Source organism: Synchiropus splendidus, chromosome 10 (genome assembly GCF_027744825.2).
Source record: "Synchiropus splendidus isolate RoL2022-P1 chromosome 10, RoL_Sspl_1.0, whole genome shotgun sequence".
NCBI lineage: Eukaryota > Metazoa > Chordata > Actinopteri > Syngnathiformes > Callionymidae > Synchiropus > Synchiropus splendidus.
In genome coordinates, this window is record NC_071343.1 from 21,699,218 (window position 1) to 21,726,688 (window position 27,471).

At 38.8% G+C, this 27,471-nt stretch overlaps 1 protein-coding gene across 1 annotated transcript in view; it reads right to left on the reverse strand.

Moving 5' to 3' along the window:
* The window catches only part of ptpn4a (protein tyrosine phosphatase non-receptor type 4a), a 51,277-nt gene that overhangs the window by 22,965 nt on the left and 841 nt on the right, over nt 1–27,471 (reverse strand). Inside the window, exons 2-4 of the mRNA XM_053876636.1 lie at nt 7,833–7,987; nt 721–828; nt 345–387 (exon numbers count right to left, since the gene is read on the reverse strand). Coding sequence (XP_053732611.1) covers nt 345–387; nt 721–828; nt 7,833–7,970 — 289 coding nt within the window. The 5' untranslated portion in view covers nt 7,971–7,987. The remainder of the gene's footprint in view (nt 1–344; nt 388–720; nt 829–7,832; nt 7,988–27,471) is intronic.

Sequence of the window (27,471 nt, forward strand, 5' to 3'; positions counted from 1 at the left end):
TCTGAAACCCGGCATATCTTGCTCTAAAAACAAAACACTTCATGACAAGTTGTACATAATATATTTTTCCTCATGCAGCTCCTCACAATATGACCAAAGAAATCCCTCTTTGCAATACATTACACGTTTCAAGTACCAGGTGAGCAAAAAAGGAAAACACAGATAAGGTCAGCTTGTGAAAACTGAAGGTCACTCATCGAAGGGTAAAACCAGGATCTCCATTGACTGCTGTGGATGGACTCAGCTTGGTAAACGTTTTCATTCCAGCACTGGCACTGAAGTGAACTGGCTGTGAAACCATGAGGTGGTTAAGTTACTGTGTGTATGTTGTAGATTTCACCTACTTTTTAACTGTTTCCTGATGGGCTTGTTGGGATCCAGCCAGCGCTGTAAAATATTGATGAAGAGACACTTAGAGACACCAGAACACTTCCAAAGCTTGACTACACCATGTAAAATATTCAACAGCGACCACACACACAGACATTCAGCCGAAACATTCAACAGCACGCACACTAGTGCGCACCCACACATTGCACCAGAATGCTGAGACGATTTCATGAATCTCGTTAGAAGCAAACATCCTAACATGCACACACACGCACGCACGCACGCACAGACACACACATAGAACCTTTAAGTCATGCAATGTCAAACAGTCAATTATTCACGGGGTCAAACAATCACAGACTCCAGAGGATTTACAAACATTCCACTGACCGGTGCGTCTGAGGAATCATCCGCCAAGTGTAGGCCAAAATAGTCACGTTCTGTCAGCTCCAGGTGCTTAAACACAGCATCGTGCAAAACCTGGCCATGATCAGACTTCTGCAGGACACAGGAAAAATAACAGTCACATACAGTTCAAAGGTAAGATGCACCGACACATCAAGCTTGATGCTGTGGTTTTATTGCATCTGAACCAAGAGGAGGAACCCTGAGGGTAGAAAGCAATTAATGTGTATAATCTGTGTCCTCTATGTCCTTGAGAAGCAGAGATCACTGAGAAACCACTTCTGCTCCATGCGAGTAAATTATTGAAACGATTATGCTGCAACATATTTCAGCAAGTATGAAGGCTTTCATTAATTCTCAGCCATTACTGATTGGGACCCATTCGCATAAAGACATGCATATAATCTTGTAAAAGTTGTAATGTAAAGCAAACATATACTGTTAATACAAATAAATGGTGTGGATTTGTAGTTCTACAGTTTGTAGTTGCAATGGGGAGTATTTATACGGATCATATAACAGTTACGTTTTCTGTTAAGCTCACACACTGCTACAATCCGAGTGCTACAAGCCAACTTTATTCTGACTCCATTTGTGGCAAAGGCAATAGAGCAGGGGCTTCCAACAAGATGCTCAAGGATGAAAGTGACTTAGTTATACAGAAGCAGAAGTTAAAGTAGGCATGTCAAGAGGTTGATGACGTTCAGATCAGAGAAAGTGAAAATATATATCATAAGGATGCACCAAATATTTGGTAACAGAATGTATTTGGCCGAATATTGCATAAAAAGCCACATTAGGTATTATTATCGCACTACTCCTATTGGTACTCAGTATTGGCAAATACTAAAATGTCAGTACATGTACTCGGTTAGCTAAAAAAGTGAACTCAGGACATCCCTATATAGAAGGATTTATTGCCTGCTTTTAGTGAACCTTGTGTTATTTTGAAAAGCTAGGGTCCCTGGGATAGTTATAAAAATGTCAGAATAATCATTAAAGATTTTTCTTTGAAACATGTCTAAAACTTATTGTGGACTACTTGTGCAATATTAAGAAATTGTGAAAAAGTAACCGTTACATTTGATATTCCGTATTCGGGCAAGCATTTAATTTTATAAACATTCTACATAGCTACAATTTCAGCTCAAAAAGGCCAGGCTAGTAAAAACCACGCAAGGTCACGTGGGCCGGCCAATAAAGTTTCTATGCAGATACGGTATGGCCCAGAGAAGGTCAAGACACATAATGGGGACCCCATTCATTTTAGCCAGGATTGCTTGTACTACCTCCTTGTGAAAGATGAGCAAAAAAATAAAATTCTTCATTCTCAAGGCAGTGAAATATAGCCCTCCCCGCAGACAGAAACACACCCAAATAGATATGAGCCCCCAACATGCTCTGACACCTTCCTTCCCTTCTATTAGTCTGGGACAGTGTTCTCTCAACCATATAATCAAGCTGCAATTTATGTTCAGAAGTATATATTACAGTTCATTTTTTGTTCAAACCTTTTGTTGTTTGTGACTGTTTCATTAGTTTTTAGTTAGAGGATTGCGCGTTTTGTCCACACTTCAGTTTTTATAAGTAAAAACATTTAATTTTGTAAGCCCAAAATAAAAGCGCAGGATAAGATATGCATGAATATGCAAGTGGCTACGAGAAAAAACTTCTAACTGGAAAATGGCTGTCACAACAGAGACCAACTTCGACAAATTAATAATGATTTGCTTTTGTCCATCATCATATTTTGTATATTATCACCAGTTTACATGGTCTAAATGGTTCATATTTTTATTTATTCAGTTTATAAACAGCATTGTTCAGCAATTAAGCATAAAAAGAATAGCGCATGTGCCGATACATCTATGTGTCATTATGTGCTTGTTTGAATACACAGTAATTCTATGGGCGCACACAAAACTGTAGAATTCAGAAGGTTACACAGAGCATGCAAGTACCTTCACATATCGACAATGTGTTAAGACAGATGTTTTTCACTGTAAATTGCAAAAAAAGAAGAAGAAAAAAACACGTCATAATAATAATGCAGTTGAGTATTAGAGTATACAGACATACAACACTCTCTCAACACCCTCTCTCCCAATACACCCTGGCTATTGTTCATTCGGCCAAATGAACAATCGCCAATAATGAATAATGACAAGGAGAAACAGTTGGATCATCAGCTGTCTATGAATAACGTGTGTGCATGCTACTGTCAAACTTATGTAGAGAGTGAGTCATTTCTGACACAAGCACACATACTGGCCATTGTACATCCACTGCTCATTTTTCAGTTTCCTCTCGAGTTTCCTCTGATGTTATGTATGTGAATGAATGAATGTCTATGAATACATTTATTTAAACTTCCTCTAACACGTTACACAAATGGATTATGTATGACATTTGTACTATTTTATAGCATGGCTCCAATATTGTTACATTACTAACAATTCAGTCAACATTTCTTCTAGTTTTCGCGCTGCATGCAGCAATGCCTTTCATTTCTAAAGGTGTCCATTTAAAGAGAAAAAATAATAATAATCACAGAGAGAAACAAATAGACTGAGCAACTGAGTACAGAGACAAAGAGTCATAGATAATCCCAGAGTGGGAAAAGCAGCAAACTGAGAAGAAAAGCGGGTTGATTAACGATGTGGCTGGACCAGACAAGAGCTCTTTGTGTCCATCCCCATCGGTCCACAAGCATCTCTGACACAAATAGTGTCTGTGTGCGCGAGCGCAATGAGCGAAGAAGAAGACATGGTGACAAAGGTAATTAAAACATAAGAAGCAGCTAAAAATAGACACATGCCCTACCGAAAAAGAAGCACAGGGCTGAAACTCATGGTATACAAGAGAAAAAAATGATACAAAATGTGACAGTATCAGTGTCAGATTTGTGTCATGGGGCACAGCTGAATGTGGTATGTGCGCATGCTTGTGTTAAGAATGAAGGAAGTTTTGGGATACACGAGGGAGCGTGTTGGGGCAGCGAGAGAGCACGGAGGTGGAGCTCCCCCCACACACAACATTAACACATGGTGGTGAAAAAAATGAATCTATACACGAATCCCACCTGCCAAAGCATGACCAACAACAAGCACTGACCATGCAATATTACCCACTCACTACATCAAACTAGAGTATGGAGAACACTACACAATCAATGACGGCATGTAAGTATTGTGCACAAGCGTCAGATCGGATCACAGCCACACCTCGCCTATCAGAGACACTGTCATGCAACAGTCTCAACCAACTCCTTATTGAATAAAAAAAATCACGCTTATAAATTCAATTTAAGTTGCATGTATAGGCAATATAAGGTTTATGTATCTGTCTTGGTCTGACAAGCTTGATATTGATTTGATACTGAAATTCTCAACCCAATAAGACTACCAATTGAGTTGAAAATTTGAAGATTGAAAATTTTGACTTTTGTACGTGTAATTATTTACAGTTAATTAGAAAGCACTATTGACAGAACTCTATTGTGGTTGCATATACTAGCAACTCAGTTTTACCTGGAATTTGTTGCATATACATGCTTCTTTGTTAGGTTTAGCAACAACAACAAAAAAATGTGTTTTTATTGTTCATAACATTAAAACAGATTAGGCCCAACATGATGATATAATCTCTGTGCTTGGGCTTTATTACCTCCAACAAGGAGGTTGGTTTGTTTGTCTAGCTCTGAAAAAGTTGAGATTTCAACTTACGTCCAATAAATACTGATATATGGACAAGGTACAGATGTTTACATTTTGGTGGAGTTGCAGATTAACATCTGGATCCAAGAATCTTTTGAGGGATATGCCAAACTGTTAAGAGTTGTTCCACCTTACAAAACAACTGTATCTGTGTTTAGAAAGTCTGGAGCATGAACCCTGTATTTTTCTATTTCATATTTACAACATAACAGGAGTTAGCTGCTAGTTAAACATTCTGAGTTAAGACTTATAGCTGATCATTTAAAACATATCATAGATTACATGCTCTGGACCACAAGGAGCAATTTACATTGCGCCATTAAGAAGTACTGAAGTGTAAATAATTACAACATAAAGAATGCATGCGCCAATAGCTTCTTCTGCTGTGCAGCAAATGCATGCATACATATTTGTGTAGTAATCCATAAATATTGTAAAAAAAATACATCATTTTTATTGCATAAAGGTCTCAGCAACAATTTATAGACTTCTGGCAAGGTTAAAAAAAGAAAAGGTGGAGTCCACAGACTAGCGAAGGTCTTGAAGTTCCTGTCATTTCTTAAATTCATGTTGCAACAAATCCCATGGGTTTAGTTTCAAGAAAACATCTGTCAGATCATCAGAACAAGTTCTTGTCTCAGCATTGGTGCTGTGGTTCCCATGACGATGAACCAGCGCATGTATAGTGGAGGGCAGTTGAGTTGAATCAATAGAAGCATTGTTGTTCCAAGGATGGTTGCCTCTTGTCAGGAAGTGACCGCTGCTGCACTGCTCTGATCAATGACAGAGACCGACACATTCATTCAGCAGGGAGCCGGAGGAAAGGACACAGTGGAAGCAGGAAGCTGATGAGCTCTACATTGAGAAATGTGAGGCTCTAAACTTGGCAACTTGTACACTAAAAATAAATAAATAAAGCAAAATTACATAGAGGGAGAAAAGTAAAGTGCAACTAATCGATACCAGCCATCCAAAAAGATTTGTCGATAAAAAAAAAAATCGTTTTTTCACCCAGTTTTACTTTGTGGACAAAAACCTATGATCCATAAGATGTACTGTAGGCCTGCAGGACAAATCTCTTCAAAAAATGTGATTTGATTCACCCTTGTGTCTAATTTAATTTTCAATTATTTCCCTGATAATCGTAAAAGGGCGATCTTGGTGCAGGGACTGAGGATGCCCTTGCATTTTGGGGCTTGCAGGAGGAGAAAATGGCATGTATAATAACAGACAATGGCTCAAACATAGTGAAGGCAATCTCCATCAACAACTGGACCCGGCTCCAATGTTTTGGCCATAGGCTGCATCTGGTAATTGGTGAGTAGTTATCCATGATACTGCACTACTGCAGTGTACAAACTATTAATATCAAGGAAATGCCATGAAAGACCCATGAATTGACCGTGTCACAGGCCTGTGTAGAAATGATTGTGAGCACTTTTAATCACAGTTGGCTACAGAGGAGACACCTTGCCTTGGTCCAAAAAGAACCCAAATTCCCTGAGCATCAACAGAGTGCCCTACAAGATGGGGGTCAAGGCAAAACATGATTCAGAGGATCCTGGAACAGCTTCCAGCCATTTCACAGGTATTTAATGATCAGAAGGTTAGACAGCTATTGCCCACATTGCAAGACATAGAAGTCCTTGAGGTGTTGAGCAACACCCTAAATCCTCTGGCTGAATTCACCGATACCCTCTCTGGTGAACTATATGTCCACCTTTTCAAATCTTCTGCTTTGGCTGTGCAAGAAGATGACACAGACCTCACAAAATCAGTCAAGCCAATCATCCTAACATATCTGCAGGAGAAGTACAGTGATCCTGAAACTCAGGATTTACTTGACACAACCCTCAATCCAAGATGAAGTAAGTGAGGAGAGGAAAGCCACAGTTAGAATACCATTTAATTTACTCTTTTGTAATGGACAAATGAATATTCATTTTGGTTTGTCACTTAGTAGGTAGGCCGCTTTATATTTTGATAATGCTTATTTGTTATAATTTTAGAGCCTGATTGAATGGTGAGTTGAGTGTTTGTTCTCTATTTTCATTTTATTTAGATTTAGAGGGCAAAAAAAATGTTCTGGCCATTTTTCTTTTCAATTTATGGATACTACTGTGCACAACTACAGCCAGTGTATGGAGACAGAGTTGTTTTTCTTGTCAGGAATCTTTGAATGCCATAGTCAGGGTTATTTTTCTTTATCACTGACTCCTTAGTAGATTGGGAGAAGTGTTTTATTTCTGCATAATTATTTTACCATTTTATGACCAATTGAATGTTTTTTTTTCTTTTTTTCATTGTAGGCTTTGTCACAGGCCATTTTGCCAAAAAAAATCTGTTTGGTGCCGCAACTTTGTTTTGTCATGGTTTATGTGTGCAAACTTCATATTTCATGGGGGAAAAAAAACATGATTCATATTTTCCTCCACATTGTGCAGGCCTGATAAGATGTAACAAAAAAGAAGCTCTAAGGTAGAAAAGCAGTTCTTGTACAGGTTTTGTTTTTTATAAAAATAATTTTCTCATTCCCATTTATTCTCATGCACATACGGCATACTAACATTACGATTTGCTCAGCTGGGAACTTGAGCTTTTATTTGCAACACTTCTCTATCTGCCTCACACATGTAGGTGTGACACCAAGCATGAAAAAGAAGATAAAGCTCTGCTGTTCATGATCAACCATAGCAATGAAATGTATGAATAACCGGAGGGCACACAATCCTTGTTATCTTCGAGGGTTCTCCCCAGCGCTTCAGCCACACTACGATTTTGACCCCAACACTAGGGAAAACCCAGACCTTAAGGAGGACCATGAAGGATGTACAATGCATTCTGCAGTCATGTTTCCCTGTCACAAAATCTGACAGATCGCTGGTCCCACACCCTGATCAGAGACACCCCCTACAATGGGGGAAAAAAAAGAACTCTGCCTTCTATACTTCTATTCTGTTTCTACTGTTCAAAACTGCGGGGCTCTGAGAATGCATAGACTGGATTAATATGACCAATGCAGCCCAGGGTCAAGCGATGATCCTGGCTCCATAGAACCACTGTGAAATTAGTTGTACAATGCACGGTCTCACTAACCTCTACTGAGTCCCAAAAAGCTAAATATAAGAAGTACAAAAGTCAGAAGGCAAATGCACACAATGACAATGAAAACTGTATTAAGCAATAAGTAGCAACCACTGACACTTCCGTATTGTGACGGAAAATGTAACATAAAAACAATAGCTATGCATATTGAAAAGCGACAATGCATCACTTGCAATAAGGTCCTCTCTTCTATTTATTATTATTACCATGAAAATCGCCTGATCATAAAGGCTCTGTTTGCAGACCTTTAGCACCTCAAAAGAGTCAAGTACTTACGCTGACTTTGAAAGCTTGGACTGTGTTGTCCAGCAACAGTACATTGCACACAACCTGTGTGTGCTGCCTGTCTCGCTCCAGCTCCGTTGCCCGGACATTGTAGGATCTGCCTGGAGGCAAGCGGAAGCGCGCGCTCATCACGCTCCTACCAGGGTCTGCAAAAAAGGGAATAACCATCAGAAAGGGAATGTGGAGGAAGAAGATCTGACTTAATCAGCACAAATTATTCTTGAATAAGCGCAGGATGTGATGATAAATACCAAACATAAAATATGCATCAGGGATGGTGTAAATAAATTACAACAGAATACAGCAATCTTTCCTCTACTAATACAAGTGAGACAAGTCGACACAAGCAAAAACCAGCAGCAAAAAGTGCTTCATGAGAGAAGAATGTCAATGAGTAGGCAAGCAGATTCCCTCGCAGGGGACGGGGAAAGTACACAGCCAAAACAAGATCACTTCAGCAGAAGTTCAGATGTAAAAAAAAAATCAAACAAACAATAGAAAATAGAATATAATGTTGAGTCACACTCTTGAAGTTGTAAGATGATTGAAAATGTTTTATGACAGCAGCTTACAGCCACAATAAAGTCATTGATTTAATTAAAAAGGAGGGTTTATAGCAACCAGTGTTACAGCAGCACTGAACTAATCCTGTGAGCTTTGCATTTGTCTTTTTGTTACATAATTCATGTTGACATTAAACATAATGCTCCAACAAGAGTCATGGCCTCGTCATGCAGAGCACCCGTATCTGTGTCAATGTCCCGATGCATGTGTGTAAGCGTGTTCATCTCAGAAGTACGAAAGGTTCTGTCTGCGTGTCTGAGTTGTCACGAGACATCAGCAAAAAGCCCCAGATAGAACGCACACATTGTACACACTATGCTCACACATTGACTCCAGACAACACGCATAGCATCAAGCCCAGTCCTGTTGTTTTAGAGGGAAAAAGTGTGCGTCGCTGGCTGGAATTCCTGTTGGTTTAAACTAGAGGGGGAGTCAGGGTAGGTTTCTCTGCTTGGTGGAGTCATGCTAAATGGTAGAAAATAAAGCACTTATCACACTTCAAAAAAGAACTCCCACTTACAAAAAGGTGCTGAGAGTGGCAATTATTATGTTCATATACTTGTGCTATTATATCAAAAACACCTCGCTATATGAAGTAAAAAGAATGTTTAAATGTCTGCAGTTTATGACATTCAGGGATGTCGCTCAAATAAACACAATCACTCACGACGCCATATTTTATTTTTTAGCAATTGAGAATTGCATTAACATTATGGATGAATGAGATTTGAGGTTCAATTTTACATTGAAAGCAAACGGACAAGAAAACATCTAAATACATAATGAATGAGCTGAACTGAAAAACGGAAATGAATCTTAAAAAAAATTTAAAAAAATAGTAGCAGGTAGGCTAATCTTCCTTCTGTGACATTGTCTCCTGACAATAAGGTTCCTCCCAAACCAACCAATAAGGTGTGATGATGCCATGCCCAGCACTTTCATTCTGGAAAGCAGTGTGCATAGGCCAGTGAGAGCAAGAGAGTTCAGCGAGGGGGTAGACTACACATTTTTAGTGGCTTAGAACCAGGATGATTTAAAAGACACATGAGTAATGAGGTTTGACAGACTGACCCTTCCCAAATGGAGGCCCTCAAGTCTAACCCTCCCAACGGCCATTTCGATGACCAAAGAGCAGGTTGCTGAACTTCCATTCACAATGAAAAAGATGGAGGTTAAATATCTACACAATTTGAACTTTGGTCGGCCACAGCCAGTGTTGAATGTTTGTAGTGACTAGGGGTGTACCAACCGTCACTTTTCACATTTCTGGACACATTTGGACAAAGTTACAGTCAATCTCCAACCTACACAAAACTGATGTGGCCCAAACCCCAATTTTTTTGGTGGTTGTATACTTTCTTAAATTAAAATTTTCCATCCATTAGCGCACTCTATTTCAATCTCTTTCATCATGGATGTTTGGGTTATCACTGTATAATGTGGCACACCTGAAATTGGTGTGTGTGTCTGTGGTCTTGTTTAGACTGCCTTGTGGGGACCAATTCCTGACAAAACACTATCCTCATGGGGACCATATGTCTGCGTGGGGACCTTTTGCTGGTCCCTCAATTTGAGGATGAAGACTTCAAAATAACTGGGTCATTATAATTAAGTTTAAGTTTGGTTCAGAGTCCTGGTTAAGGTTAGCCATTTGTTTTGGATGGTTAAGTTTAAGGGTGAGAGGCTGGGGAAAGGGTTATATCAATGAAAGGTCCTCACAAACCTTACACCCAACTTAATTGGGTGTAAGTTTGGTTAGGGTTAGCCAATTGTTTTGGTTTAGGGCGAGAGGCTGGGGAAAGCATGATAGCAATGAGGTGACCCCAAAAAGATGGTGTGATAAAGTCTTTGCACCAATGCACATGAATGCAGTTAAAAAAGTTAACAGGGCAGGACTTGTATTATAACATAATGGTGTACAGAACATTAATAATGCTCTTCAATTAAGTCAATAGTGACAGTGTTGCTCTCAAGTTTTTTCAGGTTTTTAAAATAAAATGTGTGGAGGTACAGTCTCTAAAATTGTTGGCCTTCTAAAATGCAATTTTTGCAACAATGTCACAGATACATATTTATTACAAATTATTTTTGTCTTATAGTATATTCCTTGTATAATATTTTTTCATTTCTGCCTTCTCAATGCAGTACAATTTTGGTATAGCATTAACAAGACCATCTGTGATTGAACTATGCCATGCATAGTTCTGAGAATTTAGTGTGCCGCACAGCTTTTTTTTTTCTTTTTTGCAATGAACACGACAGCCTAAGTCCCCTGAGAGAAGCCACCGGAAGCATGCTACCATTATTGCTTCCTGTAGTCAGCAGCGCTTACAAACCAGCAGGAATTGTGCATGTGTGTATGTGTGTCTAGACCGTAAAGTCTGCCGGTTCCTGTTTCACCCGGTTTTATACAAAAACATGCGCAGCTCACATAAAGACCATTCATCCACTGCCTTGCACATGAAAGTGCAAACATACACGTCCAATTCAAATGCAGATAAATGTTGCATCTAAAGATTAATCTCCAGACTAAGAAGGAAAAGAAACTCTTGTCCTATGGAATCGGATACAGGTCAAAAAATCCACTTGCCCATAACCTTTCAGTCTTATACCCTGATTTTGTTCAAAAACGGTACTGTAAAAAAAAACGTCAGCAAGGCTCAGTTGGTCAAGGAAGTTATCTAGGTCAAAGACACACAGGTGGTCAACCATGTTTCAATGCCAAATTGGAAAAACGCTTCAACACCAGACCAGACCAGTTTAATTATACAAGACTGACATGTGAAATGCAGATGATGTGGCCATGAACATGAACTTTTCCTACTCAACTTCTGTACTTGACGTAATGTGGAAGTACCACACCACAATAATGTTTTGGCTTTTAGCTCAGTCTGTTTGGTAGGATACCTCCACAAGGCCAATGAATTGTAATGAATGTACAGTATAATCTGCTACTTGCCAACATCAAGGTTTACAACATTTATGTATACACACCAGGTAGTAGGCCGAGGCCATAAATCGATTTTCTCGATTAATTTGAGTTTGTGGTGGACAATTTAATTGTTTTTTTCTTTTAATCAATTTTTTTCAACGTTTGCATTCAAGACTTTTCATAGGTATCTCCGCCACTCCCTCGTTTCCTTCATAGAGTGACAATGACAACATGGCTCTTGCTAACAACAAGACAAAGGCCAATCCGCCGATCTTGATTTTGGTACAAGCCTGCATGTCAGGTGAACTGTGAAACTTGAAGGGGTAGATATCAATGACTAAATAGTCAATAATCATAGAAACACACAATATGAGGGAGATCGATTCCACTCATTAACAAAACAGGCATATGATAAAACATAGATAAAACCAGCAAGAACTGAAAAATAAATAAGGAATAAACAACACATTTATATTGTGATGGTCTGTGACTCGTTTCCAGGGTCACGGCTCACTACGTTGACACAGAGCAGCTCATAAAGGTAGATGAGCAGAGCTTTATGTTTGTGTGTGTGTGTGTGTGTGTGTGTGTGTGTGTGTGTGTGTGTGTGTGTGTGTGTGTGTGTGTGTGTGTGTGTGTGTGTGTGTGTGTGTGTGTGTGTGTGTGTGAGTGAGTGAGTGAGTGAGTGAGTGAGTGAGAGTTGTTCAGTTACAGTAGCTTACTAATAAAGCAAATTAAAACTGCAATCAGCGTTTTTCACATCAATTTTAACAAGTTGCAAAATACAAGTTTGAATCACCTCTGCAAAATTGCATGCCCACCAAAAAATGATGCGCACAAGACAGCACATGCAACGCTTATTCCAAGCCCTGCTATGGAAAACATTTATAAGCATGTCATCTTTGACAACTATGTGATTCAAAATTTCCCCCACTGACAAGTCCACGGCATACAGAATAAACCATTTTTCTCTACCAGTATTTCAATTGTTTTTAAATTAATTTATTTATTTTAACATTAAGACCTCCAATTCCACTTGTTTTTTGCTTTAAAAATCATAACACATGTTATGTATTAGAACTTCATACTCCTCTCCCAAATTACCTTGATCAGACACTGGAGAGCTTGCCTTCTAGCCCGGCCACTTTCTTTGGGTGTGGCAAAGTAATTATTGTGATTGACCATCACGGCCTTAACTCGATGAATTGCAGGCAGCAGTACTATTCAAATGTTGAATTGAATTGAAAAGTAGCAAGAATTATTAGAAACTACCATTTTTTTCCAGTCACAATGAAAAGAAAGTGGATCAGAAGTCTGTCTTGAGTTGTGCACACCAAGTGATTTCATCATCCACCACCTGAAGTCCAACTCTGAAAACATTTAAAAGGAGCTCAGCTAGAAACACGCAAGTTTGGGACATTTATTTAAGGAGAAGGACTTATTGGCTTTGGAGCTGCCAATGATCACACGTCTTTACAGTAGAAATATAAACTGTAGTGTGCGCACAGAAAACATGAAGATGCAGGTTTGATGAAAGCAGCACATTCCACTGAATGTTTTCATGCTGACGCCGGCACCTTAAAATGTTACTGGGGGTCATGTTCGGCGCACATAGCACATTTTACACCAGATCCACCTCACCCAGCATAATATGTCCCAACAGCATTAAGACCAGGTGTTCTGCACCACTCAACCCCCCTACATTTTTCCATCTTTCCTACCTACTGCTAGATCGCAGATGTGCTTTTTGTCCGACAGTCACCACACGCAAGACAATCACGATGACCGCCAGAGTGACTCAAATCCACGCTCGCCTGAGGATGACCCTGTAATCCCATTCTAGGAATTCATTGCTGTTATAACCATTAGACTCCAAATCAATCAGAGCTCATCTTATCATCCTCCATCAATGTCAACCCTCATTTGTCCCCCAAAATAAAATAAAATTGCAACAACGATCATTGCTTTTTGCACAGAAGGAGATGAAGGCGATTAAAAGTGGATTTTAGTGTGTTTTTTTTTTTTTGGTTCAGTAGTCAGATCACACTGATGCAGTCAGTACATATCAAATAAAATTAACCAACATCTCAACTGAGCTCACAAAAAGTATGCAGACAGCTTAAATAAATTACTTTTGAAAGTGTTTCAAATGGTGATGTAATAGGCTGATGTTAATGATTCAGTATTCAGAAAAAAAACACAATCATGCCTCAATATATCTATCTATCTATATATATATATATATATCTATTAAATATATATAATGAATATGTGATGTGTGTGTGTGTGTTTATATTACAATAAAAGCAGTATTTGGTCCTGAAATAAGGGCTAAGAGCATTAAAAAAGATAAAAATAAAAAATAAAGTTTTAGGTAAAACTCTACCACTACCAAATCATACAACAGCCATTTTAGGTTGCTCACAACAAGACTTAAACAATTATTTAAGAATGGCAATCTCATATGGCATGGTTCTTGGGAAAAAAATGACGATTCTACATAACGGAACAAAGAAGTGCCACGTTCCTCTGATATATAGCTAATGTAACGTTCAAACACTGTTTACATGGAAAATATCTGCAATGCTTGAACAAGTAGAATGGACAAGTTTAACTGGATTTGGAAGCCAGTAGTTATGTATATTATGGCACAATGATGCTTCTTGAGACTTTTGGACAGTCTTTTGCAATATAATTTGCAAATGTTTGAATGGATGATGTTTTTGAAAACTGAAAAATATTATTATAAAACTTTTTTTTTTGAAAAATGGACAGAAATCATCATGTTCTTCTATCAGACCTTTTTCAATCATGTCCTAAAATCACTAATGCTGAGACTATTGTGCATCTCAGGATTGAAATGAAATGAAAGCTAAACCAGACCAAAACCAGATGAAGACAAAAGGGGGAAAAACATGATTTCAAAAGTAAGTGAAATGCATTTTAACCCCAAACAGTCGTGCATTATTTCGGCTACCTGAATCCCTGCATGAACCCATGCTATTTTTGAGATAATTATCCGTTTAAGTAGCGCTCATCAAGTATCTACATTTAAAGAAGCACAGCAACTGGAGATGTAAATGGACACGTCTACTCAACGGAAAAAAAGAGACAGCATCAAGAAACGATCAAACCACTTGTTCGAGCGCATTAGAGGGCTGATATAACACAAAGCAGGCGTGTGGGAGCCGTGTTATGGGACAGCTATGAACCGCTGGTTGTATAAAGAGGTGAAGATGAATAGATGGATGTGGGTGGAACACATTGTGGTTGGTAAACAGGACTGAAACAGGAAAGCGTGGGCCCACCTGATAATCACCTTGCAGCCTATGTGATGCACAGCAGAGAAGACAGTTCTGAAGAATACCAAGAAAGCTATTTTCATTAGCTCTCATGTCCTTAAAAGCCGAGACAGAATGTCAATCTAAACCCCAGATTGCTTCATTTTAAGTCATTTAAAGAATTGGGCTGATACAAATTTTAAGGCATAAAGATTACACATTGAGGTTTGACTCAGTACAAACAGCAACTGTCAGTACAAGAGCATTTTTTATGGTACACTGATGGAAATAAAGAGCCTGATGACTTAACTGGTGAGCTGGCATTGATCTGATGCAACGTCTTGGCGGCCAACTTGACTTGAAGGGGAACATTTTGGTGGAAGAACGAAATACAATGGCTTAGATTTACTAAATCTACAATCAAAATAAGAATAAAACAAACTGGAAACATCAAAACTAGGGGTGGGCAAAAAAAGATATATATTGCACTATATATATAATAAATATGTACATAAATAATATATATAGCAATACATTGTTGCACGTTCGCCTTGTAGCAAGAAGGTTGGGGGTTCAATTCCCGAGTCAAACTGGTGTCCTTCCTGCATGGAGTTTACATGTTCTCCCCGTGTGCATGTGGGTTTTCTCTGGGTGCTTCAGTTTCCTCCCACGGTCCAAAGATGTTAGACATAATATATAAAGCAATGTTTGATTTATATTGCCAGTAACAAGCACCTTAAAAAGCACAAGTATTAAAGAGTAGTATAACTGCTAATACAGTAGCTACTTCTCTTGGTCATGAGGAGTTAATGACATATTTTTCTGGTATGGATTCAAATTCAACTTTTCTGTTACTGTGTCTCCAAATCATAAGAGTTCGATACATGACGTTATCTCTGTTGTGATGTTTGGCAATACTATTGCCACGATACGATACGAAACACAAGAAGTTCCAGCTAGGAAGTCAAATCAATTTTCCATGTAGTGTACAATCTTTGGTCCTTCTTGGCCTCAACACAGTCCCAATGCTGATGGGGAAAATAAGGGAAGTGTACTGTACAAACTGGATAGTGGCAGGTGCTGTAATTCAGAAGTGCAGAAGGTTGCATTCTTTCTGAACTTGAGTTTGGCACTATTGTATTGCTAGTAGCTTCAATTTTCAAGTAAATATTTGTGTCTTGTGCCTTATTTTGCAAAAGGATAGAAAATTGTGTGACTAACAATGTGACACTAACACATCATGTAGAATGAAAGTTCTACACTTTAGGCAGAAACTTTTGCACAAAGTGCATCAGCAAAACATTCCATCTACATCTATAATATAATAAAATATAATGCTTAAAAATAATACTTGATGTGTCGCAAAATAACTTGATAATAGTTTCCAAATTCAAGCAACCTGAGGAAAAAAAAAAAAGTTGATTTTATTAACCAGTTTGCTCGGCTGGGTTGGTCTGCTAACGCCTAAGCAAGCAATTCTGAAACATGGAGATTCCTGGAATGCAACAGCCTCCTTATCGAAAGTGTCTCAACTGTTGTCATGTACCTTGCTCTAGCTAGCAACTTATGTAGGCCCAGGGACCAAGAGAAGTCAGAAAGGCAGTGAGTCAGCCAGCCCGGCCCCCTGCCTCATGCTGAAATCAGAGAAACCAAAAGAATGTAACAGCTTCTGTTATTATCCCAGCAACTGCTGCAGCCTCACTGCTTGTCTCAGAAAACAGCAGTCTCTCTCTCGCTCGCTCTCTCTCTCTCTCTCTCTCTCTCTCTCTCTCGCTCTCTCTCTCTCTCTCTCTCACACACACAAACTCACGTGCACACGCACGCAGATTCACACACAGGTTCTGTCAGGATCTGGCTGACGACTTTACTTTCTGTCTTTGTGGGCACACATAACTGCAGGCTACATTTGACCACATTCTACAGTACAGCTGCAATAGCAGTATGCACAAGACCATTGGCTCTCTTGTGAAAACATATCAGTGATGTGGCAGAAAGAAGACCAGATGCAATAGACGGTCCTGTTCTATCTATCTATCTATCATACAAAACACCAATCACAACATCCAATGTTCATCAGTTTATAATCCGCAGGTGCAGTCTACACTGTAGAAAGGTCAGATGACAGGTGGAATCCAGGTAAGTTCCACGCTTTAAACCATCGTTTGCAAAACTAACCTATAGCTTTATAATAGCTAAAAGAGATGAAACAAGAAAAAAATGTATGCAGATGGTCTGTCAGACATTCAAAACATGTAACATTCTTGTCCGTGGAATCCGCAATATTTGTCAGATGAAGCGGCCATAGTTCGACATGACTCTGCCCCTCAAGATAAGGGAACTTCTATCAACTACATGCTGGAAACATAGTGAGACAAATGTACACTGCAATAGTGAGAGTGAAAATGTGATACTCACTGACAAAGGAAATGAAAAACCTACACAACTAATGAGTTTCAATAAATACAGACCTTTCGAGAGCATCACTGACGACATGAGTGTTCGCTTCCTTCAACAGTAAATGCAGATAAAAATACGACAAAGAACAAGACAAACTACAATATCTGTTTATTGAATCCGATCAAGCAGGTTTCTAACATATTCCCATTCAGGCATCATCTCTGTGTTTTCATCTCTTTCTACATGACAGATTCCAAGACAGTTAGCTAGCTAGCTAGAGAACGCTAATGTGTCCTCTTTAAAGGGGTGAAGAAATGCTCTTAGAATTGATACTTAAATGGCCATAAATTATGCTTTATCTGTAACGTGTCAGGTTTAACTGCAACTTTTTAAAGAAAGAAAAACTCAAACTTTCAGGAGCCTATTCAGGTCACTTTACCATTGTAATTGATGGCCTGTGAGTACAATAGGACAAAAAGGTATTGCCTCCAAATTACAAATAAGCAATGGATTTAAAATGGTTTCACAGATGTTTTACAGATCCATTTTTGCACTTATTCGTACAACACATTATTCAATGGCTCCAGGGGTGTGTGCATGTGCTTTTCATTCTAGTGGGCTAAAGTGTAAACATTCTTTGTGGTTAAAAAAAAAAAAAAAAAAAGGTCAATTGATTTAGACTTCTAAAAGCCACTTTATTTTTGTTGAACTTCGGACGGAATTACTGTACACAAGTACACATTGTTCAGCAAACCATTGTGGCTTTAGCAGAGACCGGAACGTACCTGTACCACACTTGCATGAGGAGATGTAACACAGGGCAAACCCCTGCTGCCGAACACCCACAGCTCTTAAGTAACTCTGTCCACTGACCTTTGGAATTCATTTAACAGCTGTTTTCTAAAGAAGACATACAAATCTGAGGTTGACTCACATTCACACCCTTAGAGCTCATATTGCAAAGTCAGAATTAGAACCCAGCAATACACCTTTAGCGACGGGTGTGTGAGGTGTATTTGAGTACAAGCGTGCATCTTTGAGGAGGTATATTGAGAGAGAGAACGTGCCAAAACTCGCAGTGAGGCATAACTCAAGAGCCACTAGCATACCTGAGGAGTGTAAATGAGGGGCTGGGCTCACTTTCTGTGTTTGATGACAAATGAGAAAAGTCAGTCCTCAAGACAAGAAACTACACTAGAGTATCCATATTAAAAAACAAAATGTCTTTTGGACATTAATAAAGGTGTCAGTGGTGGTGGGGAGAAAGATTTTTGGGCCCACATTTTTTTAGTAATAATTTGGGTGTGTGACTGCAGTGAATGAAGGCCTAAATCAAAATGTGTGGTACAAATGCAGGGAGTGGAAGTATTAGGGTTGGGACGATGTGCTTTGTCATATTCAATTCAACTGGTGTGATTTGGTGGATCATACACTTCTGGAAAGCAATATACACATGACAGTAACAAAAAAACAAAACAAAGAACAATGCACATTAGGGTCAAGATGGTGACTGTGGGAGTTGCGCATTTAGTAAGTAGTATAATTCACCCTAAATAGAAACACAATGAAGTGCAGTACAAGGTGCAAGAACATCTTGTGTGTAAACTGCACAATGCAGAACAATGCAACATTCATACAGAGCACATGTCAGCTCAATGTTTCCAAATATGTCACATATGACATTAACACTTTGTAATCTTAAGTAATTATTGTCAACGCTTACTTTTCAGCAAATCATCCCATAATATTTGGGGTTTCACAAGGAACAGAACGTAGCCAAACAAGAAGTTATAGAGAAACAGAGGGGAAAGTTATTTACTGAGTTGGTGACAATTAAAACACTATTTTCTACTTTAATCAAGAGAAGTAGACTTCTCTCCAGTCAGCAGCTGTCCTCATGCGGTCCATCACTTCATACGTCCAGCCGGGTGCTCGACTTGCGTTCCATGAGCAACAGACTTCAGTCATTATGAGGTTTCTTGCAGGATTTTTTCAGTGAAAAACACACCAAAAACCATAATGTTCAAGTCCACCTAATGATGCCTTGAGATTTCATCTTTAAAAAGAGACCATTTTTCTTAAAGCGGAACGGTTCTCATTTAAGCCGTGGCGATGCGCAATGCTCATTCACATGTGGCGGAAACCCTGACGTTTTCCCATTCAAGACCACCATGTGGCCCTGAGCAAAAGCTGAGCACAAAAATACCATTCTCAATATGATTATTCAGTCATGTGCCCACTTTTAAATCAATCACTTGGACTGAATTAACAATTTCTAGTCCTGCAAAATAAAACTATCTGAAAAAGTAAAGCACTAACGTTTGTTTCTTCATGTTGCTGCATGACTTGGCTGCATAGGAAAGGAAGGATGATAACATTTCTTACAGAAAGACACTCATGTATATAAATTTAGTATGTAGAAAAAAGATAACAGTGTCAAATACAAATAATTATCACCAGTGGTCACAATACACCATTCAATCCTTTGAGCACAATCAAATGTTAATCTATTGGCCACATTTAGGGAGACTGCCTCAGTCATATAGGATGAGACCTATTTCAGAGTAAAAGTCAGAAAAAGAGTTCTGCAGCAACTCCCAAAAGGAAAACTGTGTAAAATTATCAGAACTTCATGAACTCTTACTTTATGATCAGTAGTGTCAACAGCAAAACTGCAAGAAAAAAGAACATTCCTTTTAGCAAAAACAGCTTATTCCCCAATGACAAGGTTATACAAAGTTTATTTAGTCATCCTTCTCATGCCCTTACAAGCAAAGAGGACAAATCACCAAAAGCACAGTTTCAATAGGTCAAGGCCAAAATGACTTTTGCAATTCGAGCAGTTTTAGAACATGAACCTGCTGGCATTTCACACCAGCTAGATATAAAGAAGTTGTGGAATTGCGGAAAAAAACTAATGAATAGCTGGCGCGGCAGAGTGAAGGTTCAGGTGTATATGAGGCTTGTTTATGAACTACAATTACAGAACATAACAAATATATTTTACATCAAGTTCTCAGAGTTCTCTGAGGAAGTCCTTCAATTCAATCCTAAACAGAAAACTAAAACCCAGTAGTCAATACCATAATCATGTACAACATTAAATCCTTGGCTTCACTGCTATAATTCAAGTCGCATTAAGCCCACATGCACTTCATCCATGTGTACAAGTCTTCGTACTTAGTTAACAATTGAAGGATCAGAAACAGTAGGTTTAGGATAGAATAGAAGGAGCTAACCTTTACAAAATTTGAAAGCAAAACACCAATATCAATGAGCTTTAACATTGTTTGCTAGAGAATTCCCAAAAGAAGAATTCTTATGACTCCATTGAGTGAAGAGGTAGTGGGACACAGTGATAACCTTCACCCCTCTAAAGTCCCTTTAATTTTTTTCAATCACTAAATTACTGTGCATGTTCAGCGCTGTGTTAAGACGGATCACTGAGAAAGAGCTGTAATCCGGCTATATTTATCACACGGCATGTGGGAAAACAAAGGGAATGTGCTTATATAATTGGAAAAGCCTGATTAAATGATATATTTGGCAAAGAGACAGATACTAAAAATGACTTCAAGAATGTCAGTTCACCATTATGACTCATAGAGGCAACTGGAACGAAATGTATCTCGAGTGACATATCCAGAGAATGACAAGCAAAAAATATGCAACATGTCTGTTTATTCAGATATCAATGATCATTAACATTTAGTGGCCCATGTGCAGCACTGCTGCAACGCCAGTCAACCCGCTGCTTAGAAACGAAACATGCAGTGCTGCAGAGACTGCTTGCATATCAAAGGATGATGACAGTTTGCAGTTATCTAACTATGGCATCTAGTCCCTTAAAATATGGATGTCTCCAGGACCTGAAATGTAAATGAAGTGCCCCTAATCAAACACTTACTGAACTTGACTTGTTCCATATTTGGCATGAATCCTGGACACACCACTGTGTTCTCACCCTGTCATGCGTCGTCTCTCCTGGCTAATATTAGTCATCAGGCAGGATAAGAAATGCATAGGATGACACTGAAAACAATCCGCACAATGAGAATTTTACATTTCACGATTAATGGAAGCATTTGTCGCACTTTTAGCATTGGACTAAGCAGAAACGAATATGATGAGACGATGACTGTGAGGCATGCCCTCCAGCTCTGCAGTGTTTAACAGCCAACACCGGCGTGTGACAGGCGTGGATCATCTGGAGGACTGTGGTTCACAATCATAGTTTTAAAAGTTCAATGATGACAATAGTAGATACTGAGTCTCTGGATCAGTGTTGGTTTTCATAGCTCGTGCAGTAAATACATTTTCTGATGCAGTTGTCGAACTTGGATCAACACATGCAGGGTGTCCTGCAGCACTGCCACTTCAGCAAAAGACAGTGGTTAAATTAGTTGGATATTCGACTGACATCAGCTCCGGTATTGGCAGTGTCATCCTCTGCTGCGTCCCCGAATAGGGTTCGGAGCGAGAGAGAGAGAGAGACTGTCATGGTGCCTGTCGCTGGGCACCGCTGTTAAAGACAGAAAGTGACCAGTTCTTTATATATTGTCTTGTTCTTTGTCGTATTTTTAAGTTTTACCTCATATTTGCGTTGTCAACGCTTGATACGGAGACAGCATTGCATGACAACAACTGTATGAGGATGAGGACAGTTGTCTGGAAATTATTAATAATTCATAAAATACAAGCAAATACACTGTTCTTTTAGGCAAAAATAGAAACTTGCTTTCAAATGTGTATCTGAAGGTTTTACTTAAGTAGAGCACAGCTGTCTCCAAGAGCTGGTTTATTTAAGATTGGGAAATGTTGTGACATTGTCATGACATTATATGATAACAGATTACATACATACAGTTACCATGAAGGGTGCGGGCGGAATTGATATTGCTATACATTGTGGTGCTCAATGTCGCAATAAATAATCAATACACTGATGGCAAAAAATTTATTACGACACATATTGTGGATTACATTTAAAACCTGTATTTGCAGCTCACAAACGTATCCTACATTGCTTGTTCACTCGAAAATCTTGTGTTTGCATGCATGTTAGACTAAACCTCATAGTCATACTCCATCTTGAAATACATTGCCCTGTGATGGATATGCGCTTTCTGCGTTTTCTGCAAATGGCTACCGTTGCACCAAGTTTGAGCTTTGTGCTTTGTTTCAAAGCTTGTTTATTCAAACTGTCCAGTCAAAACCGCCGCAAAAACACAATCGAGTGATGGTGATTCTATGCTATACCTCGCATCACTGTTACTTCCAGGACTGGAGTCCTTGGCTCTTTCTCCATTAATGAAACGGGAACAATCGCTAACTATTGTTTTTCCAAAGCAAATGAGTGTCACAGTTCCATCATGGTCAAAGTTTAACAGACAGACCTCAACAAACGAACAGCTCAGAGGGCTGACGACACAGTTGTAAACCAGCGGGGGTTTTTTTAAACTGGTGTGCCATGAGAGACTGTCAGGTGTGCTGTGAGAAATGATCCAGTTTCACCTCATTTGTCCGGAGATAGAGGTTGGCGAAATGATGACATTAAATAATGAACAAGTAGAACCTGTTGACGATCTACCAACGGAAGGAGATTACATGGATTCGGTCACATTCTTTCTATATACTTTAGATGTATGCTGACGCTACTCATCCATCACTTGCAGCGCACAGAGTGGTGCTTTTCTTCCCACTCACATAACAGCAAAAAAGACAGCGAAAAACCTGGAAATTCCTCATACATCAATAGAATCATGCACTGTGATAAAATTGAAACCGTTAAAAACGTTTTTAAACATTTGAAACATATTCTGCAATTTATTCAAATAACACGACCAAATCGCCAAGTGTCAGTAGATACAATATTTCACAAATTAAAAGGGACTTTCTACAGGACTTTCGACTAAGCACAATTGCGCTTTGGCCGAGGTACCATTGGAAGTGTGGCACTGGAACGAACCAAGTGTGCCGTGGCTTTAAAAAGGTTGAAAAAGACTACTGTAAACACCCTTTCCATTTGGCCTACAGTGCAATCCGTTTTTTTTCACTGTGACGTCACTGTTTCAAGCCCTATTGCTATGTGAGTAAAATAACGCAGATGGCATCTTGGCTTCTGAAAACGTGATGGCTATCGTAGTTGTTATATATACGTTCTTTGAATTGTGTGACGCACCAGAGCTGATAGCGGTATTATCACTCAACCATTGCTACTTACTTTTGTCATGCTATTAATGTTCATGCACTATAACTTGTACAACTGTACATTGCTTATTTACAAGACTAAAGGCGGTGAGGCTCTATGTAAATGTATGTTTCTTTGAGCTCAATTTTCTTGGTACATTGTACATCGGATAAATGTGTCATTATGTAACATTTTCCTTTTCACTGGTATTTTGTTTGTTTCATCACGTGTCGTGATATACCATTGATATTTCAGATATCATATATCGTGATATTATCGTTATTGTGGGACAAATATCGCAATATCTGGGCATCATTCTTAGTATCACCTTAATTCATATCATTATTTCATTATGAAATAAAAATCACATAATTAATGTGATACAGATTTTTTTATTTATTTATTGCACTGAGTTTCTTTAGAGTCATTAAAACATATAAATGCATAATTTTAATCCAATATTTTAAGTTATACTCAGACACAGAGAGTGAAAATGAAAAACCATCTGCAGTGTCTGAAAATAATACTTTAAGTCATTTAAAGTCTTGCATGAATTATGATCATCAAACACCATCAACTGTCAGCCCCGTCACTATTTTAATTTCAAATAAATGCCAGTAGGTAAATCTTTCCTCATTTATTTCACATAAAGCTTTTTGTATTGCAGCGCATGCTGAAAACAGCTATATATAGAGGTCAACAGCTGAAGCACAATAATGACATTGCATATAACAAGGAAACATCACGTCAAATGAAGGCCTAAGTGAAAAAAAAAGTTGTAACCAAAAAAAGAAGGGAAGGAAACAGGTGGTTCCTTACACCAGCCAAACAACCATGTGACTAATTATAACGTGAAGAGTGTAAACATCTTTTCAATGGAGTGGCCGTCCGCTCTGTTGCTGTACCATCTGTTGAATCTTGGTGCATATCACATGACCGCGGTTGAACTCAACCACACCTGTTAAATGATTGTCTTGACCTCTGCAATTACAATGCAACTTGAGAGGTTGTTTATGATGCAGGGAGTGCACACTCCGAGTTTAGTGTGTCAGCCAATTGAGCATATTTAGAGAAGAGATGTATTGATACTGGCACAAGGAGAACTAGAAAAGCACTCAGAGAGTGCAATTCTCTGACAATCAAGAATCTATTAGTGAACGAAACTTGATTCACTGACGGGGAATAAAACCACAGCGGTGAGAGCACCTGATGCTAACCCGTATACCAAGCAGGAGGTATATATCATAAATAATGATCCTGATCCCTACCAAAATTGAATCATTGGTTCCTTGTCCCATTTCACATATTCCCTGAAAAATTCAATTAAATCAGTCCATAACTATTTCAAGTTATTTTAAATACAGCCAGAAAGAAACAATGCAACATTGTGGAAAACAAACTCAACATCCTGTGTACATGGTGGCTGGAAACCCATCCATAAGCATTGGGGTTTCTCTGACATCAAGCTAAATTTAAGCAAGTAGCTTTTGGAGAGTCTGTCCTCATGAGAGACCCCTGTCTTGTAAAAGCAGGTGCAAATAGCCTCTCCCCCCAAACTCCCTGCAACACCTGTGTCCTCTTACGTTGCCCTATATAGCCATTTCCAACACTAATCCATCCAATCCCCCGCTATTTGACCTTTATTCATTTCCAACTCTCACACGTGTTGTGCACAATTCAGGTATGGCATTTCTTGACAGGCAGGATTATTGCCGCGGGATACTTCTTCTTCACCAGCTGCGTCCATCGCAGTCATAAAGTTAACCACTTTTTTGACAGTGCGCTGAGGAAGGCAGAGAGGTTCAATCTAGGACATTCCCTCTCAAAAAAAAAAAAACCCTGTATCATACAGCTTACAAAAATAAGATGGGATGTGTTCCATCTTGCCTTCATGAAATATACAGAATATTTGGCAGGTCATCTATGACTGTGAAAGGTGCGTTGCTCAAATATTACTACAGTAAACAAAAAATGTTTGATCCAGGAGGAATGTTTAACTTCCGAGCCACTCACCCAGGTGTCCGTGATAAACACAGATGGGTGTGTACTCAAAAAGACAACTAAATCACAACAATAAGTTTGTGCCTTCACCTTTACAGACAATTTAACATTAAACAGCCCTATTTTGTCATTTTAATATTGCCATTGTGTTCAGCCACGCTCAATACATTAGCAGCTGTGCTACTCACTGGCATTGCTCAAGCGCTATTAATTCCTGAATAAGGCTGGGTAAAACGACTTATTTTTTTACTTCCCTTTCAATCTCCATTATTAGATTAGATGGCCTTCATGCTCACATTTTTAAGTTTGATTTTCAAAATGCTCGTTTTTGAAGCGGAAATGAAAACTACAAAAACTACAATTATCAAAAAAGATTGACATTAAACAAACAACAAAGCAACATACTTTTTTAAATTATTGAAACAATACATTATGGAATGTAAAACAATACAAAAAAGAACATAAGAACATATGATCCACATTCAACAAATGAAAAAAATATAGTGATACATGCTTTACCCACAAACTAAATAATCGGAAGTAAATATAACGATGTAAGAACAATCTCCATTCACTGAGACAGAGTCACAGGACCTGACGCGAGGTCCTGTCGGAACCAGATAGCATAGTGGCTAATGCTACAAAAAGATACTGCTATCCGCTGTGAAAGTTAACAAAAACACCAACAAACGACGAGTCTAATAGATTTGTAGAATAAATGTTAGGGCTGTCAAGATTTTATTTTTTTAAATCAACTAATCTCAATAAAGATGAGTTTATGCTATCTTTAACTGTACCTGTTCTAAATGTAACTTTTTGAATGCTCAAACACGTGCTAAAAGCAGTATATTGTAAGTATTATTCACTGTTATGGTAATGAAATCTTGCATTAAGTTACATGTAGAACAGAGACAAAATGTGCTCAATGTTAGCTGCGCGTCATATATCTCATAGCAGTTGCATGAATACATAAGATGCTGTATATCTGGATTTTTCTTTGGGCACTCTGGAATTTGCAGTCCAACACATACATTATAGCAACAAAAGTTGGCCACGGGTGGAAGTGTTATCTCTGTTATGAACAGGTGACATATCCCTCACCCCCGGACCAATCTAAGATGGAATTTGTATTAGGACACCAGCATCATGGCTCAGACGGATTAAGAGACAGATGATGAATAAATAAATATTTCAAACTGCTGAGTGTATCCTCACCAGTGGGAAAGGGATGTTTGCAGCTGACGTGAGCACTGTAGTTCCACATCAGAAATGTGTTGAAAGATATGGGCCTCTGGTCATATCTTTTGATGAAGTTGTCCTGATGACTACAAGTGCTTTGCAGACGAGCGGGTAATAATCTCAGGCAATCACTAACCTAGAAGGATGCCCTAAATAAAATATGCATCATGGCAGTCCTAAATCCCATGTTAAGCAGTTCAGCTTCAGCATCCAAGAGATTCAGGCATGTTCACAGATTACAAAACATTGGGTCAGGGGCTTTTATTGGAGAGATTCTATAAAAGAGGCTCCTTTCGAGAAAGGCTGCAATGAACACTGACTGCACTTTCCTGAAGAAAACTATATATATATATATATATATATATATATATATATATATATATATATATATATATATATATATATATATCCGCAGCCAACCAGTAAACATCCCATTCACACTTTTGAGCTCGACCACAGTCAGTTCACAAGTGTTTTTATGGTAAGCTGCAGACTGAAGAAGTGGAGATGAAAGGTGCATATGATATCAGCATCAACAGCAGACTGGCAAGCGAGAGGCAGCACAGAAACCAACTGCGACCCGAAAGATGTGGCACGGATGGAGAAGGATTACGTCATCGAAAAAAAGAGGACGCTTCATCACAGTCAAGCTGAACATGACACAGTTAGCACCTTCATGGAGAACAGACGAACACTGTCCTTTTCCCTATTGTGACGCATACGCTTTTATTAAAACCCAGCTGTTATGGAGTCGATTATGAAATTTACAGAATGAAGTACGTGATAACGATAAACGCAATCACTCGATGAATTTAGCGTCAATGAAAAGTAGATGATATTGATACACATAAAGAGCAGGACCAAGAGCAAAACAGTAACAATGTTGATAGATTATTATTCTCCAGAGACACGTCGTGTTCGGCTCCGTGTAGCAGCCATAGTGCTGCTTCCATTTAACGCCAACTGGACTGTCATTAAAGGACTTATTGTACACCACAATGAATGGGCTATGGAGGGCCTGTTTAA